The following is a 20,811-nucleotide window of genomic DNA, read 5'->3' as shown; positions in this document are numbered from 1 at the left end:
GCCCACAGCCTCCTCCATCAGCCCCCCAGATCGACACTCTGGGAAATGTGCAGAGCGTTGTGTGTTGTGCGTTCTAGCTAATAAGATGATGTCTACAGCTGTGTGTTAGAAGCAGCCCAGGTAAACAGATGTGCTGAAAACTGATACACACAGAATCCTCCATACTGGGAATGCTCCTCAGTTGTAGTTCTTTGGAAACACACGCTGCAAAATGTGCTGAGTGGTGTGTGTTGTAGCTAATAAGGTGTCTAAAGCTGTGTGTTAGCAGCAGCCAGCAACCCACATCAACAGATGTGCAGAAAACTGATACTCCATCCGATAGCTCGAGAATACTGGGAATCGTCCTCAGCTGTGGTTCCGACACTTCAGAACAGATCAACACTTTGGGAAATGTGCTGTGTGGTGTGTTCTGGCTAATAATGTGTCTAAACTTGTGTGTTAGCAGCAGTAACCCGCATCAACAGATGTGCTGAAAACCGATACACTGTCCGATAGGCTAATACCTCCTTACTGGGAATCGTCCTCAGTTGTGGCTCTGACATTTAGAAAACACACTCTGGGAAAATGCTGATAGTTTTGTTGTGCTGTGTTGTGTTGGGATGTAAAACCATGGCTACAGCATAATCAAAACTGTGAACATACTGTAACTCTCCATAGTCTCCATTGGTAGTTATTCTTTTTTAACTTGTTTCCTAAATGGTAGCAATACCCTTTGTTAAATACATTCTTTCAAACTAGTGTTGTGTTGCATTAAGGCTTACAGCTAATAAGCTGAGGGTCTGCAGAAGCAGCCCCTATAAAAGATGGACGGAGGAGACGGATACACCGATACCTGCATTCTGGGAAGTGTCCTGACTCCTCAGCTGTGGGTTTGACACTATAATAACACACTAGTGCCTCTTATCCACTGCAGGTTTTTCTGGTAGGCCTACAGCTCGACACAGCGCGACTCGGACGCCACTTTTAGAATAGGCACGACACAGCTCAACCGTAAAGCAAAAAGTGGCAGCCAAGTCGCGTTGTGTTGAGCTGTAGGCCTACCAGAAAACCAGCAGTGGGAAAGAGGCATATGGGGAATGTGCTGAGCTTTGTGTGTATGTTTTCTCGCTAATAAGCTGAGGGTTTGCAGAAGCCGCCCTCATAAACAGATGTTGGAGGCGGATACACCGATACCTCCATGTTGGAAGTGTCCTCACTCCTCAGCTGTGGGTCCGTCTGACACTATGATAACACACTATTGGGAATGTGCTGAGCATTGTGTGTTAAGTTTTCTCGCTAATAAGCTGTTGGGTTTGCAGACGCAGCCCCTATGAACAGATGTGCAGTGAAAACTGATACAACGTCCGATGAAACCTCCATACTGGGAATTGTCCTCAGTTGTTGTACTGACAATTAGTTCAACACACTCTGGGAAAATGCTGATTGTTGCGTTTGTGTTGTGTTAAGCCTTCGAGCTAATAAGCTGTGGGTTTTCAGAAGCAGCGGCAGCCCCTATTAACAGATGTGGGGAGAGACGGATACAGTACACCGATACCTCCATGCTGGTAGACATCCTCAGCTGTGGATCCCAGGATGCATCTGTACAGGTTCTGTGTGCCTGCAGGTGTGTATGTGTGTCTGTCTCTGTTCTCGGCAGCACACACTCAGATACACAGTCAGAGTATGCAGTATGGCACGTGGGCTCGCGGCTATTGTCTAATAATGAAGACAAAAGCAGGAGAAAAGAGAAGACAAGATCACATGGGTGTGGAGATGGCAACATGCAAATCAGCACACAGTACGATATCTATGTTCCTTGCAAAATTGTAAAGATAATGGCAGTATTACAATGAAACCAATGACATTGCCTGCATAGCAGGTCATGTTTGATTTCTTAACTTTGTTGACGAAGAAGTCTATAACCAAACGTCCCTTTCCCAAATCAATTTTGCGATGTTGAAAACTACTTTGGCCATAGCTACATAGCTATGTTTATCTTGAAAAGGTGATAAATGTATCATTCAGAATGCCTTTGCTTATAAATATATTAATAACTCAAGCAATTCTATTCTGATCTAAAAAAAAAGAGATGAGCTTTAATGATCCAAGACACAAGGAAAGTCACACGAAGTTCATGGCAGCAGCCGACATTACAGCAATATCCCGTACAGTTTACATCAGCAGACAGGTTCTGTAATGAACAATAAACAATATGAACCCTTATTAACCTGCAATCAACCCCCAAAGCACCAAACTCCCACTACACCCACTCTACCTCCACCCCAAACAAACCCTGGCATGCATAGTCTCACAGCTATGACTTCACCTACGCTGTGCTAGATGAGTCACACATCATGCCCTGGGCTCCACTGCCTGCCTGCCTGCCTGCCTGCCTGCCTGACGCTGAGCTAACGTTTACATACATACGGCACAGCGGGCGGAGGTCCACGCAGTTGGAAACACAGAAACACACACACATAGAGACGGGGAGAGCGAGAAGGCTGGAGGATGGAGGTGGGAGATGCCAATGTGGCCAGCGGTGCCAAGGCAGAGGCAGAGCCAGGGCAGGGAGGCAGGGAGGCAGCAGGCTCGCTCTCTTCCCCAGGACCGTGTAGAGCAGAGCTGGGCAGAGCTGGGCAGAGCGGAGACACAATGCTGGGCACACAGGCTGGTTCTTTGTGTCGGGGGGGGACAATGGAGGTTTGTGTGGCCCGGGGTGGGGCGATACAATGCGGGTACAGGGGTGGCCGAGACCCGGAGAAAGTGGTGGTGGTGGTGGTGTGTGTTGGGGGGTGAGAGTGAAAAGCTGTTTGAGGAGGACAGAGATACCATTATTTGTGATGTCCCCCACCACCCTACCCCCACCCTCCACACCACTGCAGGGGGGCCTGTGGTTGCGTTCTATTCTGTTATTGTTTGTACATGACAAGCAAAATGTGCCTGAAGAAAATATGCAGACGCAAAGATGAAGATAATGTCTGTCTGTGTATGTGTGCGTGTGTGTGTGTGTGTTCGAGTTTCTGTGCAAGAGAGAGCAAGACACAGGCAGACTATTCTTGGAGAGCAAGTGTGTGTGTGTGTGTGTGTGTGTGTGTGTGTGTGTGTGTGTGTGTGTGTGTGTGTGTGTGTGTGTGTGTGTGTGTGTGTGTGTGTGTGTGTGTGTGTGTGTGTGTGTCTGTGCGAGAGAGCATTAGAGCGAGAGAGAGAGAGAGTGAGTGTGTGTGTAATTTTAGAGAATGTAAACTTATCTGTGAGCATCTTTTTGTGTTTGGTTTGTGTGTTTATTTTGAAGAGAAGATGCACTAAAATACACAACTCATCGCACCGCAATATGCTCCAGCTCCGCCAACATTCCCCAAGACAGAAATACGGCTGCTTTGTTTGTTTCCTAATCAGCAGACCAAATGCCAGTCAGCGTACACAAATCCGCATTGGGACTGATGTACGTGTGCGTGCGCGCGTGCGTGTGTGTGTGTGTGTGTGTGTGTGTACAAGTTTCCAAATGCCAGTCAGTGTGCACAAACTTGCAATGTGGTGTGTCCGTGTGTGTGTGTGTGCGCACGGATACATGCATGCATACTGGCACATGTGTGTCTCCAAATACCAGTCAGTCTGCAGACATTTGCGGTGTGGCTTGTGTGTGTGTGCGCGTGTGTGCGTGTGTGTGCGTGTGTGTGTGTGGGCAGGGGGTATGCCACTCAGCCTACACCACTAGTTCTCAACCTTTTCTGAATGCTTCCCTTTCCTCTTAATAAGCACAACCACCTAACGTCATGATAATAACAACTGTAGAGCCCCCGCTGAGAAACACTGTATCACACAAATCTGTGTCTGAGAGAGAGAGAGAGAGAGAGAGAGAGAGAGAGAGAGAGAGAGAGAGAGAGAGAGAGAGAGAGAGAGAGAGAGAGAGAGAGAGAGAGAGACTAAATGCCACCAAGTTCGCACAGATTCCCAGTGGTCTGTGTGTGTGTGTGTGTGTGTGTGTGTGTGTGTGTGTGTGTGTGTGTGTGTGTGTGTGTGTGTGTGTGTGTGTGTGTGTGTGTGTGTGTGTGTGTGTGTGTGTGCAAATGACTCTCAGCGCACACAAATCTGCAGCGGGGCTGGAGTGCAAACCCCTGACTTAGATATGGAAATGCAACATGTGGGACGAATCCAAGAGCAAAAAGCACCGCAGCAGTCACTGTTTGTACACATTGTCTACAGCCCACCATGTGATGTATCGGGAGAGGAGAGGAGAGGAGAGGAGAGGAGAGGAGAGGAGAGGAGAGGAGAGAGGAGAGGAGAGGAGGAGAGGAGAGGAGAGGAGAGGAGAGGAGAGGAGAGGGGAGGAGAGGAGAGGAGAGGGCAAAGGAGAGGGGAGGAGGAAGATGAGAAGAGAAAGCTCAATAGAGCCTTGAGGGGTGCGAGACCCCCCCCCCCCCATTATTTGCTCAAAAAACGCCCTGCTTGAATAACAGACAACCAGCCTTACAGATGCAGTATGCACATTAATCCCCAATCCATCCATCCACAGCCACTTTCATGCCCTGAAGATTACCAAGAGGAGAGAAAGCTCAGAGCCACTTCAATCAGAGAGCTCCTGCTGAATCACTCACTAACAAACAGATGTTCAAAGCAAGAAACTTTTTTTTTTATCCAAGCACTTGACTCTCTGTGTCATCTTCAGCTCACATGTCTACATTTTGATGTGACGTTTTTGAAGAAAAGATCAGAGGTAAAACATTTTTTTACAGAAATGTGTGCTTTGAAAAAGAGAGGATTCATGACCAGATACACAAGGGTAGTTGATGGGAAGCCCTGTGCATTGCACTCCATTTCGCATTGCTTTCACTCACAAGCCCACACACACACACACACACACAATACATCACTTTGCTTGGTGTTTTGAAAATCCAAAATCACCAGGCAGCCACCAAAGTGAAGTCAGCATCCAAACTACCTGTACATGGTTAAAGCATTGCGTACCATTAACATACTTCAACATGAATCAAAACACGAAAAGCACAGATTAAGCTATTATTAACATATTAAAATAGTCAAATATCCATCAATTCAAATTACATTAACTTCTATTCAAATGTCAGTCTGTCTTCCACAGTGGCAACATCTTTGCTAAAAAAAATGACTAGGCCTACAGCTAAACTCAACGTGCCTACAATAATAGGCTACTATGTTGCAAGGCCTATCGTCTCTTCTTTAGTAGCCTACTACTCCAACTGGGTAAAAAATAGTGTCTTTACCACGTAAGCATTCTCCCGTACTGCACGCAGTCCCTCGGCTTTTGAGATGTTGGCGAATGTGCTCTGAGGAAACAGCTCAACTGTCAAGTTCGACATCTCCAAGTTCGATGTCAAGTTCGACATCTTCACTGTAGCTCCGATGTGGCAGTTGTCCTCAGTCGGCGTAGTGAGTTTACCCGAGTTTAAAACGCATCCTCCTGAAAAAAAGTGTGTGTGCGACCAACGTCAACTACCAAACATCTTCAGTTGCCCCACACATGACAGTTGTCATGCATTTGCCCTTCCACGAGTGCGGGCAGTTCCCGAGGCCAAGGCGGGTGGGCGTGCCCAGGTTAGCCGCTGGCTGGCCGGATGCGAGCGAGAGGTGTGGCCGAGACGCGTCCTGTTGAAGATAGCCCTGCCCTCAAGTTCAAGTGTGAATGGGTCAGTCTCGAGTCAGAGTCCGGTGTCCACACTGGAAAAGAATGGGGAAGTTTGTAATGCCTATTAACCATTTTAATATTTCATTTCAGAAGAATAGGCATACCTGTTTATTTATTTATTTATTTATTAGCTTAACATTAAGTTTGTAATACTCACCTGCACAATTTATTTAAGTTCAGTCTTTCAGCTGAAATATGTCCAATCCTATCTAATCCAATTTAGAGTCTCCATCTAGTGGTCAGTCGGTTACCTGTTACCCTACCATTTACTAGACCTGGCTTCAGCATCACATCAATGATGAGCCATACAGTGGGCATTTCTCAAAACTCTAGTGCGCACACTTCCAAGTGTATCAGCCTAATTAGTCATGCCCAGTGATTGGATACTCTTTGGTGAACTCGGCGGAGTAGCCAATCACTGGGTGTGTGACTAATAAAGAGTTTTGAGAAATGCCCAGTGTTGCTTGCAGGCAGCACCTGTGATTCTCCCTTTTGATTATACCCTGGGGGAGGATGATGCATTTTTAATGTGTTCAATGTGTAATTGCGTTTCTTTATATTCATGTGTTGTGTAAAGATTTGGAAGCTGTAATTATTCCCACGCTCAGACTCTAGCCCCATTGTACTCCAGTGTAGGCCTACCCCATTGTACAGAGAAGCAGGAGACAAGCTGACAGGCAGCTGTGTGAGAGGAACGTAACGGACTGAAGCCTCTGATCTCACTCCGGCATTGCTGAGATAGGCTGAGGCAGAGTAAAGCAGCAGCACACCTGCTCTTTGCTCGCAGGTGATTAAGCTCTGCTTGTTCCGGCACTCACTCGGTCTCTCGGTAAAGCAAATGGATGTTTGAGCAGCTGATTGCACTGGCCAGCTCAGCTAAATAAATTACCCTCACAGATGTGCCTCTGTCGCTTCCTTTCAAATGTAAAACCCCAGCTCATTCTGAGGCACCGGTATGGAATCACACACACACACACACACACACACACACACACACTCACACACACACCGAAAAATGGGCTACACACGCGCAGACAACTAGGCCTACTCTCACAATAGGCCTAGCTTTTTTATGTTTAAATATGAGCATGAACACTGTTTATGACTCATACATGTGTGCACGCGCACACACAGAGAGAGAGAGACAGACAGACAGAGACAGACAGACAGAGAGAGAAAGAGAGAGACACTTTCTACAAAACTGCAAATGTTATCCATCTGTTTTGATATCATAGTACACATCCTCATTGAAGACATTCAATTAATCAAAACTGTATTAAATGCACTGCACACTCACACGTATGCTCAAGTGTTGTGAATGTCGTGATTTTTTTTTTTCAATCTTGGTGCGGCCTGTGTACCGTAGTATTGCTGTACAACAGTGATTCTCAAACTGTGGGTCGGGGCTCACTGGTGGGTCGAGAAAGTATTCCAAGTGGGCTGTGAAATAATTTTATTTTTAAAATGTAAATATGTTTGTGTGTGTGTTGCTGTTGACCATTTATTTGAGTTGCATATTTCATTGGGTCAGACGTGGAGTTATATGTGTATTGCAACTTGTGTGTTATATGGGTTTTTTGGAAGCCTATTAGGTGCTGTTTCCATGTAGCAGGATATTTTTTTAGCAGGGTATTTTTTTCTCCTGTTGAGGTGTAAGCGCAACATGTGGATAAAAATAAATCCTCCATTGTAACAAATGCGTTTCAGCTCCCTAAACAGGATATTTTTTTCTCCTGCTTTTTATACCTGGATTTTAAATATCAGCTACGTGGAAACGGAAGGCCAAAACCAATGCAAAACCAATGCAACCAGGAGAAAAAAATATACACATAAAAATATCCAGCTACGTGGAAACAGCACCTTAGTTTTAGGTTTGTGTGGAGAGCGCTTCTTCTCTACATTTTAACTTTGTAACCTATATGCTTTCCCTCCAACTTTCACAATGTTTTCTATACCTACATTTCTACGTGCTCTTACAATGGTTTGACTATTATATAATAAAAACTTGATCACAAAAAAAAGTTGTATGATGTCCTGTATTACATTACGTACATTACCGTTATTATTACAGGATGGTAGAGACAGTTTGCCGCACACCCACCAACAGCCTTTACACAGCTTCTCCTTCATCCTGTTTATCAGTCACAGAGATTGGACCAAATGAAGTGAAGACACAAGACCCAAATCTCTCTCTCTCTCTCTCTCTCTGTTTAAAATCCAAATGTTGGCCAGGAGTGTCCCTTCTGACTCAAAAGGGAGTCAGTATTTCATGCTTTTCGACAATGTACAAGGTTGCGACCATTGTTTTCTAGCTTGAGGCGTATTTTCAACCATTGTAATGAAGAATTCTCTGCAGAGACCTTTATTCTTGGGTTTAAGTATGTAATGCGTAAACAACATGTATGCCAAATGATCAATTTCATTCTGGGTGAAGCCAAGATCACAATTTATGTTACCAGGAGGAACAGAGTGGAGAGAATACCTGGATGCAAGGTTTCAAATGTGTTTCCTTCACTGGTTAAGTGAAGGGTTGTTGATTTTCGTTTTTATAAACTTATGAGTGATTTGGAAACTTATGAAGCAAGGTGGTGCTACATAAATGCTTTGTGCTCTGTATTGAATGATGAACTGCCATCTCCTGTAGATGAATCCATTTAATGTATGTAGAGCTTGACCCTGGCCAGCCACCATGGAGTGATTGTATAACAACCTTATTGTACATAAAGAACTTTTTAAAATCTCTCTCTCTCTCTCTCTCTCTCTCTCTCTCTCTCTCTCTCTCTGCATGCCCTCACACCTTCTCACACACACACACACACTCACACTCACACACACACACAATGGTGTGCCGGCCCTCGGGTCTAAGCTACAAGGACAAATCCAGGTAGAGTATAAATGAATGTGTATATTAACTTTTTATTAGACTTTGAATTGCGCTGCCAAGCGAGTTCAAGGCCTTGGTTCTGTCCAAGCACCCCCTGCAGACACACACACACACACACACACACACACACACACACACACACACACACACACACACACACACACACACACACACACACACACACACACACACACACACACAGAGAGAGAGACAGACAGACAGAGACAGACAGACAGAGAGAGAAAGAGAGAGACACTTTCTACAAAACTGCAAATGTTATCCATCTGTTTTGATATCATAGTACACATCCTCATTGAAGACATTCAATTAATCTAAACTGTATTAAAATCTTAAACCGAAACAAACTGCACTATAGTAAATGATCCAAATGGAACATAGTTTGACATTTAATAGTCTAATATGAGACTTTAATGGTGACAGGCAGGTCAAAGTGACGTCGAGGGTGATTTACAGCAGTGCTGCGTGCGAGCCGTCATGCAGGAGAAAGACAGGAGACATTTCCCAAACATCTGCGTGAGTAACATGACTTCGCTTAACCGCTTTCCTTTACAGCCCCAAATAAATCAACCGACCATCTATACTCCATCACATTGGACTGATTCACTCCACAGATCTCGTCCAGTCTGCAAGCTTTTTTTTCTTTCTTGGCTTGTACTCCGTGCAGAACATATGGCTGACTTTATTGACGGCATCAATCAACAGCCAGGCAGGCAGGCTGGGTCTGATCACCTGTGGGGGCTAATGGTTAAAATCTTATCCAGGCCGTGGGGTGAGGGTGAGGGCTGGGGGGTAGGGGGTTATATGACTGGATGATGTCGAGCTGATGGCGGTCGTAAACAACGGCAGCAAAATCACTGGTGACCCTCATCAGGTGATCCTCCTGCTCTTCCTGGAATTATGAGAGAGAGAGAGAGAGAGCGAGAGAGAGAGAGAGAGAGAGAGAGAGAGAGAGAGAGAGAGAGAGAGAGAGAGAGAGAGAGATAAAGGGAGATAAAGGGAGATAAAGGGAGATGAAGATTATAGGGGGTTAAAGAGAGGAGGGTGGAGAGGAGAGAGACACAGAGATACAAAGAGATGAAGACGGGAGAGAGAGAGACATGGGAGGGAGAGAGATGGAGAGAATAAAGAGGCAGAGATAGAGGGACTGTGATGGAGTGACCATCACTAGGGTTGTGGGTGTGTTCTGACTAACGTGCCAACGAGCCTGGCTCTTTGGTGTAGCGGTCAGAGCCCCGGTTTACTACTCCAGATCCAGAAGGTCTGGGTTCGAGTCCCAGCTGGGCAACTCTACTCCCCTTCGCTACAAATGGTGTCAGAAGTGGGATGGTACCGTGAGGCCATCGGAAGCGTACCCATTGTGTGTGAGCCGTAATTCCATGTGAGGGACCCCCAGGATTGGTGACCCCAGTGTGAGGGACCCCAGTGATGGGTGAAGCATTGATGACGGGGCACACTGGATGGGAGAAGCATGATGGGCAGTTGCGTGAGGGACACCATGAGTGTGTGAAGCGCACGGGTGCGCTTCCCGAAGGGGAAGGCAGTGTGATGGAGTGACCATCACTAGGGTTGTGGGTGTGTTCTGACTAACATGCCAATGAGCCTGGCTCTTTGGTGTCGCGGTCAGAGCCCCGGTTTACTACTCCAGAAGGTCTGGGTTCGAGTCCCAGCTGGGCAACTCTACTCCCCTTCGCTACAGGGACATAAAGAAGAGAGAGAATTGACAAAAAAAAGATGGACAAAGAGAGGTGAGGCAGACAGAGAAGGAGTAAGGGAGAGAGAAAGAACTGAAGAGTGAGATTAAAAAAGGAGAGAAAAAGAGTGAATAGATGGAGGAGAGGAAGACAGAGAGAGAGGGGGGAGAGAGAGACAGACAGACAGAAATAGAGACAGAGAGACAGAGAGAGACAGAGAGAGGGAGACTCTGAAAGCTAAGATATGTGCTCTGTATGTAGTCCAGCCTGACTCCTACGCACTAGCTCACTCCTCTGAGGATAGGCCTACATGCACCGGCTCTGCAGGCATGATAAAGGAGTGCTGTCACCCAAAACTCTCCAACATGAAAAGACATAGAGAGAATGTCTAATGTTAACAGTAGAACTACTCATTTTTTTGCAGGAGAATGATGGGTCCGGTCAAGAGGAAAATCACAAGTCAAGAAGTCAAGAACTTCACCATTACATGAAAGCCATGGTCTATTCTTGCATTACCTGCTGGAAAAGATATTGATCTGGAATGGCAGGAATAATTTTGAATCGAAGCACCTAGGCCTTTATCAATCTTACTTAGATTCCCTGCCATTGTTTTTTAAACAGATGGTAAGCCTATTGCCATTTTGTCTTTTGGTCATGAATTACATCATAGCTTCCAGAATCATTCCCATAAGCAGTGTCGTGTGTAAAAACACAGAAACCAACCTTTGAACTGAGGGTGTCTACAATAACCTCACATTGTTGTAATGATTTAGAGTTGCACTTGACTGGAGCATTTCATTTGGCTATAACACGTCGAACCCACCTTCTGGTCCTTAAATATATCCCCACAAAAACCACAGGGCCATTTATTGCGGCATTTACTATGTGTGTCAATACGCTTAAAAAGAGATGGAAGCCTATGTGTGCGGCTCGAACACATTCGCTACGCCTGCCAAGAGTGAACAGTGCAGCCTATAAAGTGACCCAGATTTGAATCCTCCGAAGTCTCAGAAGCAACAGTAGACAGCAGCAGCGCGCGGCTCTGCCTCTGTGTCTTCTGAGACTTCACAGGAAGCCTTGGAAGCCTACAGCGTCGTGCACTACACACTTTTAACAAAAAGAAAAAAAAAGAAAATGGGGAAAAAAAACAAGCTGGTAGAATGGCAAAGACTGGGTTCTACTACACACCACTGCTACCCAACACAGCAGGCGAGCCCCGCTCTCACCAATGCGAGGAAGCCAGCCCAATATGCAGCCTTGCCAGGAAAACGCAATTGATTTCAGACAAGTGTGAAGTGTCTCTCAACCTCTGATGTTATTTTGAAAGAGCATCCACTCAAAAATAAAGGCTAGATTAGATTAAAACGGAGTAGTAGGGCTATACTATCATTGGCTTCGGGGGAGTTGGCCCGGAGAAGCGAAGAGAGTTTCAATTTGAGTGAAACAATGGGAGAAAACACTCATCAAGAGCCGGTGAAAGCTAGTGTCCTCTTTCAGTATCGTTTCCCTCGTGCGCGCGGATGTGGAAATAATGAAGATGGATGTTGCTTTTTACGCGTCATGTATGCTTAGGTCAATACAAGCACACATCTAAGCCTTTTACTGTGCATCACTCTGGAGTAACCTAATTCGTTCAATCATTAAACCACCACCTCTTATGACAGCAGAAATAATACACTACGAAATTCCACCATACATAGCATGCAGTAGCCTACATAGTTGTTTTTCAGATTATTCAGTAGCATGGGGGCCATGCGTATCTCTGTGCATGTGTGTGTAGTGTGTAGTAGTCGCTGAGTGTGCGAGAGCGCGCTTCTTCTGAGGTAGGCTCGGGAGCTGTCCTTTTCAGTACCACAGAGGTGTTAAAACCATTCCGGTGGGAAGCGACCAGCCTACGTGTTGCTGCGCAGCATCAGACGGCGCGCATGGTAATGCGAGGGAGTCCCTACACGGAGGACAGCCGTAGGGAACGTGACAGTGTAAAATGTTTTGCCGACGCGGCGTGGTCTCGTTTACCCACTCAAGAGGGAGAGTGCTCAATCAACCGGTGTTAATTTACCAACGCAAACAAGGCGGTGGATACCGGGCGGGAACCCCTTCTCTGGGAGACAATACACGTCAGACGGTGAAGCAGGTCGCTTAACACCAAGCGGAGGCACGGTGACACGGTTATACTCAACTTGAATACTGGATTTACACCGACATTGTCTATGGAGTTCCCGTGCCAATTTGGCGGAAAACAAAGATATCTGGTAGATTTTGTTTTCTGTGAGTATACGATAGCTTTTTTCATTTGATGTTTGTTAGATGCTCCACATGTTTGAATAGTCTATCCTACTCGCAGTCCATAGATTCAATGTGTATTTTGGTGTAGGCTACTTTTAAGGACAAAATTGACAATTACAATGGTGTTTAAACTTAGTATTCAAACAAATATTTGAGTTATATTCGGTGGTCTATGTCTGCACTTTCTATGGGCAATGTAGCCTAATCTTACAACGTATTTAATCTATTGTGATCTATCCGCGCACTGCTTACTTGTCATACAACATCTACTTCTTTTGTGCACGCTCTCTTTGTAGGACCTGTTACCTACGCCACGAGCGGCAGCATCTCTCCCCAAACATGACTGGCCAGAGCCTCGAAGACCTGAGTGGTACACATATAGAGGAAAATATCATACGTATTAATGTTGGGGGGTTCAAAAAACGTCTCCTTTCAAATATACTCTCTCGTTTCCCTGAGACGCGACTGGCGCGTTTGCTTCAGTGCCAGTCTAAAGATGCCATTCTGGAATTGTGTGATGACTATGATGACGCCGAGAAAGAGTTTTACTTCGACCGAAACCCTGCGCTTTTCCCATATGTCTTGAATTTCTACAACACTGGACGGTTGCATGTCATGGCAGAGCTGTGTATATTTTCATTCAGTCAAGAAATTGAATACTGGGGTATTAATGAGTTCTTCATAGACTCCTGTTGCAGTAACGCATATCACTGCCGTATAATGGAACCAAATCGAGATGAATGGGAGGACAAAAGCGAGGAGGGGAGCACAACATCGTCCTTTGACGAGATTTTAGAATTCTACAATGATGCCACTAAGTTTGACAAACAGCCGCTGGGAAGCGCTCGGCGGAGGATTTGGCTGATGCTCGACAACCCTGGATACTCAATTCCAAGTCGAATTATCAGCGTGTTCTCCATACTCGTTGTGTTGGGATCCATTGCAACCATGTGTATGAACAGTATGTCAGAATTTGTTTTGCTGGACAGTGACGGGCAGCCGCTGGAGGATCCTCGATTCGAGATTGTGGAGCACTTTGGGATTGGGTGGTTCACCTTCGAGCTTCTCGCCAGATTTGCCGTGGCTCCGGATCTTCTACACTTTTTCAGACACCCGTTGAATGTGATTGACCTTGTGTCCATCTTACCCTTTTACCTCACACTTGTCATTAACCTGGTGGCGGAGAGCAGCCCGGCTCTGGCCAACCTGGGGCGCGTGGCGCAGGTGCTGAGGCTAATGAGAATTTTCCGCATTCTGAAGCTCGCGCGCCATTCCACCGGGCTGCGCTCCCTCGGCGCCACCCTCAAGAACAGTTACAAAGAGGTGGGTCTCCTGCTGCTCTACCTCGCAGTAGGGGTATCCTTTTTCTCCGTCATGGCTTACACTGTTGAGAAAGAGGACCACGATGACCTCACCACCATCCCCAAGTGCTGGTGGTGGGCGACAGTGAGCATGACGACTGTAGGATACGGTGATGTCGTGCCCCTCACCATCGCCGGAAAGCTCACCGCCTCGGCTTGCATCCTCGCGGGAATCCTGGTCGTTGTGCTTCCCATCACGCTTATATTCAACAAGTTTTCTCTGTTCTACAAGAGACAAAAGCAGCTGGAGGTTGCGATGAGGAGCTGCGACTTTGACGAGGGGATCAAGGAGGTGCCCTCCGTCAATCTAAGGAACTACTACGCACACAAGGTGAAATCCCTCATGGCCAGCCTGTCAAACATGAGCCGTAGCTCACCGAGTGAGCACAGCCTTACAGAGTCTTTGCACTGACCTGCTGCGCATAGCCTACTGACACACAACACTGCATGCAGACCCCTATAGCTTCCATAGGCTGTGTGAAAATCGATGGCCAATTATGAAAGTCACAATAACGTGCGTTGAGTTGTGCAACCAGTGTTTCTCGTGTCTGTAAAACAAGTGCGTCAAAATGTGTTACTCAACTGGAAGTGTCTCTCTAAAGAAATCTGTAGCATGGAGGACGAGAATCATGTGAGGGAGCTATCAGGAAAAAAATAGGCCTACTCGGTGACCTGAGCTATCCAATCAATGTCCTTTATATCTCATAAGTGACTTGTCTTGTATAAATGTGTTTTGAACACATCGCCTACCCAGACATACAGTTTAAACGTGAAATCTTACAAACTTGTAGTAGGCTAGACATACAATCTGTGCAAGCCAACGGAACGGTCAATAAAAGCTACACATTTTCATATACTCAGTTTTGCATGTGTGCTCTGTATAGTTGGTGGGCAACAGAGAATACAATTCAAATGGTCAAGGCCGCTGACAGCTTTGGCTGGGGCCGGGACAAACTCATCTGAAAGGGCCCCCTACCCAATACATACAATGTAATTGGGACCCAATTCTGGGCCCCCTATCTCCATGGGCCTGGGGCAATATGAGGCTGGCCTGCAAATGGTAAGCGATTAGGGTGTCAGCACCAAAGGTTGCTGGTAGGTTACTCAAAGGTGGCCCCAGATGGGTGAGGAGAGTAATTAATCAGTGAAGGTGCAAAACGCACACCAGAAATAGAGGTGCTGGCAACCAGAAAATATAATCGCAGGAGGAGAGAAGTGCCGCAGTTTTTAATGTGACAATGTTTCGGCCTGTCGGCCTTCTTCAGGTCACGTCCTGCCACTGCCACACTGCTCCCTTTGGACGGCATTTGGAGCTGCCCCTTGCACAGATTAGACATAAATGCAATTTTGTTGTGTGCTGTGAGCACTGTGTACTGTGGAGAGCTGTGTCACAATGACAATGCGGGGACAGCTTTCTGTGGACCACTGACTGTGACTCTAAATGCCTTTCTGTGTTTAAATGGTTGGTAAAGGCTTCATAAGGCTAAGGAGCAAGATCTATAGGCCTACGTAGCCAGTCAATTCCTTAAATTCTCTTTAAGTGAGCAAATAACCACTGCTCTCCTCCACCCTCCAGTCTTACTGAGGTACCCTGAGCATTAAACCACCACATTAAACCACATTACCTGCTTCCTGGGGGCACCTGCTAGACTGCTCACCTGCTGCAGTGTGATGGATTAAACACAGTTTGTGTGCACTGTGTGAGCACAATGACAAATGGGAGTCAAACTCACACTTCACCTTATAAGGCGATTATGTGTTGTGTGCCTTGACACTAGCATCACAGTGAATATGGCATCCAATATAAATATTATAGTCATTGGAATCTTCACATTTCCTCATTATAAGGCTGTGAGACAGACAGGCCTTGCATGTGACATGCTTGTGACAGGTCCTGCAGCTAAGTGATGGTGGATTTCACTGAGAGCTATATAAGGTAAGTTAAAAGGATTGTGCGTGTTGTGATGACTGTATTTATTGCTTGACCTGTCAAAAAGCAGCACTGATATGCTCACAGGCCCTTAGGCTAATAAAATAACCTCTGTCTCTGTAACCACGTGTTCATTTGAACTAAAGAGCACAAAATATTTCGACAGTGTCTCAGCGTCTTTGCCGAGGGGCTCTAGCACACTGGATGAAATGCTGAGCGCATTATCAGCACAGGGTGGCCCTGCTTGAAAAGCAGCAATACTGGGCTATGCAGCAACTGCATAAATCTTGTGACACTTAAATGCATATCTCAGTAACAGTTTTGGAATGGCCCGCAATGTTGAGCATTCAGATAAATATCTACTCTTACAGTATATACAGGTGGGTCAAATAGTTTATTTTCTTTGCATTGCCTGCTACAGTCCTTAACAAGTAAATAGAGTCGCTGGAGGCACTATTTTTTTTTCGAATGTGTTCATGTATTCAAGGGAGAGTGTAGGCTATACCAAAGAAACTGGATCTAACCAAGAAGCGTCATTTTGTTTCTTTTCCGGTATCCACTTTATGTCGGGTGAACGCCCCTTTAGGAGACCTTCGTTTAGGAGACCTTCGGAGTCCTGAGGTTGAGAATAAATCAAGTCCCCTTAGCGCTGTAGATGGCGGTAGCGCACGTCTTGAGCAAACACCTCAAAAATAGAAGAAGAAGGAGGGGACAACGCCCCCTTAGGAGACCCAACTTGAGCCCACGCTTTTGCATTGAGTGGGCGTGGTTTGCGTTATCTTCCTCTTATCCAGTATTTTTGGCTATACCATACCGTCTATGCAATCAGTTAACAGCAAGTATAGAAAATATAGGCCAGACAGGCATAGAGAGAAATCACACTCTCTCCTGATGGAGCAATCATACAGGGACTCTAAAACAATCATGTTTGCTCAGGCCAACAAGGGGTTTCCATCAAAGTGCCTGTTACAGTCTATTTATATAATATAATATCTTACTTCAGTGTTGCATGTGCGCTTGAGTCATTTAAAGGGATTTTAAAAAGAAAGGGAAAACAGTGGCACTGAAAATGAAGACTGACTGAGGCCTTTCAGCCTTCACGGTCTTTGTCAGGCATTGCACTACAACACTGGGGTTGGCCCGTTTCCATATTTATTCACCTATTTATGTGCTTATTTACCACTTTGTCAATAATCTACTCTATCTACTCTATAGACTGCATTTGAAACCCTTTTAGTACATTTGGGTTTCACATCTTAGTGCACTGTCTGTGTCACAGTCTCAATTTGCAATAGTAAATTAGGTGTAAGTTAATATATTGCAAATCACATGACATGTGAGGATACCTCTACTTATATTTTCCAAGGAGCCACAGTAAATGCAGATATATTTTTTAAAAAGGCAAACTTAGGCCCGCTACAAAGCTGACACTCTGTATTTGAAGTGAGGTTAATTAAGCTAGTGGATAGTATGCTCCTGAGAAAATCTGTAAACACTGTGGAATATCAACAGTGCTGGCCAGCATCTGAGATAGTAAGATATAATCACATAATCTTTAGAGGCTAATTATCTCTAACCTTTCCAAAGGTGAAGTTTACCACTGTTACCATTGTAATAGGGCCTTTTATTGGTTTATTTTTGGGCAACTGGAGAGTCCTTTGTGGAAAATAATAGTCCTCACCCGATAATCGTGTTCATAACATTTTCATAAGACAGTGGCTAAGAAGTAGGCAAAGAAACACATCTGATCATATTTGCAGAAAGCTCAGTCCAAATAACTGCTTCATACTGTATAAGCCAAACAACAGCTCTTTCCATGGAAATGTGTGTTTCTGTCACTGTTGCACTCTGAGGATGTGAGTCATTGAGATTGAGATGAGATTGGACATTGACAGTAAGAATTAAATTCAGCAGTATCAACATTTTATTATAAATTAAATATAACATGGAATATTTACATTTTCGTATGCAACTTAGTAGGTTATCAGTAAGGTGCTCGTAACTGCACGATTTAAATTAGTGTTTCTCAACGGGGGCTCTAGAGCCCCCCAGGGGGCATTACAGAGCTCTTGTGGGGCGTTGAGAGCAAGACAGCTGAGATGGGGGCACTCAGTCACAAATGAGGGGTGATGGGAAGCCCCATTCAAAGTGAATGGAAGCTCTCACATCATTCTAGGAATCTGTATAGTTATCACACAGCATTATCAATAATAGTAGGCCTATACTGAACATTTTTACTACTGTGCTATTTACATAATCTTAAACCCCCTGCTGTTGGTTGGGAGTATTGGCATGTTTATGATAAGGTTAGGTGGGGGGTCTTTCTTTGAAAAAGGCAGAGAACCACTGATTTAAATAAACAGAAAACACAACAGTGTAATATTCCACCATTCACAAATACTGTACAAGCACTACACCTTGTAAAACTCCAAAGTTTCTTTGTATTTGTCTTATGTACTGTTGAGTTTCAACAAAGGAAAACTCCTTTCAAATAAAGGAAAACTCTTTTCTTCATTGGTATAAAAATGATATAAAAAATGTCTGCTCAGGGCAAAACAAATGACGAGAACTGCACATTGTTACAACTTGGCATTAATAAGAGGTATTGTTTTAAAAAGTTTAAAAAGTTTCCGTATAAACTTCAGCCAATGGGGAAGAACGTTATGGAACATAGGAAAACATCAGGGACTCCTTAAGTCAGATGTGAATGACCAATACAAAGCATGCAGCACCTCGTTATCCCCCTGCTGGTCCTCCACTCCACACTGTTGCATCAGTCAGCTTCAGTCTGTTTTTAGCCCTTTTTATATGTATTTTTAAGGGCTTTTTTGCCTTTATTTTTGACAGCACAGTGGAGCAGAGAGAGGAAATGAGTGGGGAGAGAGAGACGGGAAGGATCTGCAAATGACCCGGGCCGGAATCAAATCCTGGTCGCCGGCGTAGTAACTCAGTGCACTACCGTTAGGACACAGCAGGGCCTTTTAGCCCTTTTTGAGTGCACCACAGAGAGAAGTAAGCTTATTCATTCAGTCGGCGTGTCATCACTATCGCCAGAAAGTAGAATTTATGAGAAGGCTAACTCCCATTGGCTGCCATTATTCCCTCAAACCCGTGCAGTTCCACGGGGTCTGCCCATTGGTCAGACAGCCCATTAGTTCGACAGCCCATAAGTCAGACAAAAATCCATACAGGAGCATCATGCAGCTACTGGGGTAGGCTAGGCTACATGTGGGCACGTCTTTTCAGACAAAATTACGGTTAGGGTTAGGGTTAGGGTTAGGGTTAGGGTTAGGGTTAGCAATTGTTTTGGTTTGGGCATAGTTCTTCCTTTTCATTAAACTTAAAAGTGAATATTTACACACTTATGACCCTAAATGCCTTTAATGACGTTTAGGGTTAGGAATTGTTTAGGTTTAGGCATAGCTTTAATATGTGTGGTCAGACTAATGGGCTGTCGGACCAATGGGATGTACCCCAATTCCACATTGGCGACCACGGGCAAGCGATGATGGGAAACTTGAATGGAGTCAATTGGGCTAAATGCTAAAATATATTCTACTCCAATTTCCAGTCATCAATATGTACATTGGCTCCTACATATTGCAGGAAGATGTTTAATTTAGCTTTATGTCATTTAGCAACTAGCAAACTGTACCAAACTTCTGGTCATCTTTTGAATTGCTCTCTCCCTACACCTGAAATATCAAAGCCAGCATTACGGCCGTTGTTTGCGTTAAGAGTCTGCGTTTACATTAACGCCAATGGGGTATTTTTCAATGCGATCAAATCCAATTTTCATAGATATTGCTTCTTACCATGTCCAGACTTACAGTACTGTATGTTCATGCTCCTTAGTTGCCATTTCACACAGTTTAACATACGTAAGTACATTCAGACAATATAAAAAAAAGATGCAATTCAATGATGATTCCCCTAGGTTTTTTCCTCCGGCAGGTGGCTGATTTGGATGAAAAAGTGAGAAGTACATGGATGTCCGACTTTAGTGGAGAGAGAGGGGGGGGAGGACTTTAGGGGGCAGATATGTCTCTTAATAATGTACCCTGCTGTCCAGTCAGTGTGGCCTTAATCTGCTGCAGGGACCTCTAGGGATTTGGAGCGGCAAGCAGGGACAGCAGAGAGGATGTAGGCCCTACACGGAGGGTATAATCAGTAGATGTGCCAGTGGTTCTTTTGCTTATGATTCAAAGAGCAAATGTCTCTCAGTCTCTCCAGGTCTGTGAAGATTCTTCTCATTCTCATCCAGGTTATGATAGAACCTGGCAAGACACCAAGCCTTTTTGGAGCTTGAACCAGATAAAGTGTGTGAGGTTAGAGTACCTCCTCCAGTGGTCTAGAGATAAAGTAATTCCTCCAAATGCTGCAATATCGGGCCAGAAAGGTCTTTTTTTTAATAGAGTATGAAATGGGTTAAAGATAAAAAAGAAGCCTGGTTACTTACAACCTTGCTTTTTTTCTTCCTTCCTGAGATGTACAATATGCTGTGGTTGGTCAACAGCAAAAAGCAAAGATTTAAAGGAGAATCTCAAAATGTAACCATTGACTGGTTAAGGCGATTAATACATAATACATAATACTCCTTATTGATTGATGGTAGGCGAGTCAGATGTTCATGGCGTCAAAAAGGGGATTTGTCAATATGGCAAGACTCATCAGCGTTTAACCGCCGGCTGACTTGTTAATGTGACTAATACATAGTGCTCCTGATTTTGGTGGTATCCAAAGCCTCAAAGTGAGAAGTCCGCACACTTAAAATCTTTTTTGTTGTCTTTTATTATTTTATGGCTAGATTACGTTTCGACATCAACAGTCTTCATCAGATTCAGTTAACAAAAGAATCTGATGAAGACTGTTGAAGTCGAAACTTTATCCTGCCATGAAATAATAAAATATAACAAAAATGATTTTAAGTGCAGACTTCTCACTTTGAAAACTACAGTTGGCCTTCGTCCTGCACCTTTTTCTGGGATGTGCACAAT

The 20,811-nt window shown here is 44.8% G+C and overlaps 2 protein-coding genes across 2 annotated transcripts in view; one reads left to right on the top strand and one right to left on the bottom strand.

The window, feature by feature from the left end:
- The window catches only part of LOC134449564 (NIPA-like protein 2), a 39,017-nt gene extending 33,458 nt beyond the window's left edge, over positions 1-5,559 (bottom strand). The window contains exon 1 of the mRNA XM_063199573.1: positions 5,220-5,559. Within this exon, the coding sequence (XP_063055643.1) occupies positions 5,220-5,342 (123 nt within the window). The 5' untranslated portion in view covers positions 5,343-5,559. The remainder of the gene's footprint in view (positions 1-5,219) is intronic.
- A 7,303-nt stretch (positions 5,560-12,862) lies between these two features.
- On the top strand, positions 12,863-14,297 carry LOC134448607 (potassium voltage-gated channel subfamily S member 2-like). Its single transcript, XM_063198282.1, has one exon. The coding sequence runs from the start codon at positions 12,863-12,865 to the stop codon at positions 14,294-14,296; it is 1,434 nt and encodes a 477-aa protein (XP_063054352.1). The 3' UTR covers position 14,297.
- Positions 14,298-20,811: the final 6,514 nt, after the last annotated feature.

The sequence above is a fragment of the Engraulis encrasicolus genome, chromosome 5 (genome assembly GCF_034702125.1).
Source record: "Engraulis encrasicolus isolate BLACKSEA-1 chromosome 5, IST_EnEncr_1.0, whole genome shotgun sequence".
Lineage (NCBI taxonomy): Eukaryota > Metazoa > Chordata > Actinopteri > Clupeiformes > Engraulidae > Engraulis > Engraulis encrasicolus.
This window is presented reverse-complemented; position numbering and strand designations above follow the sequence as displayed.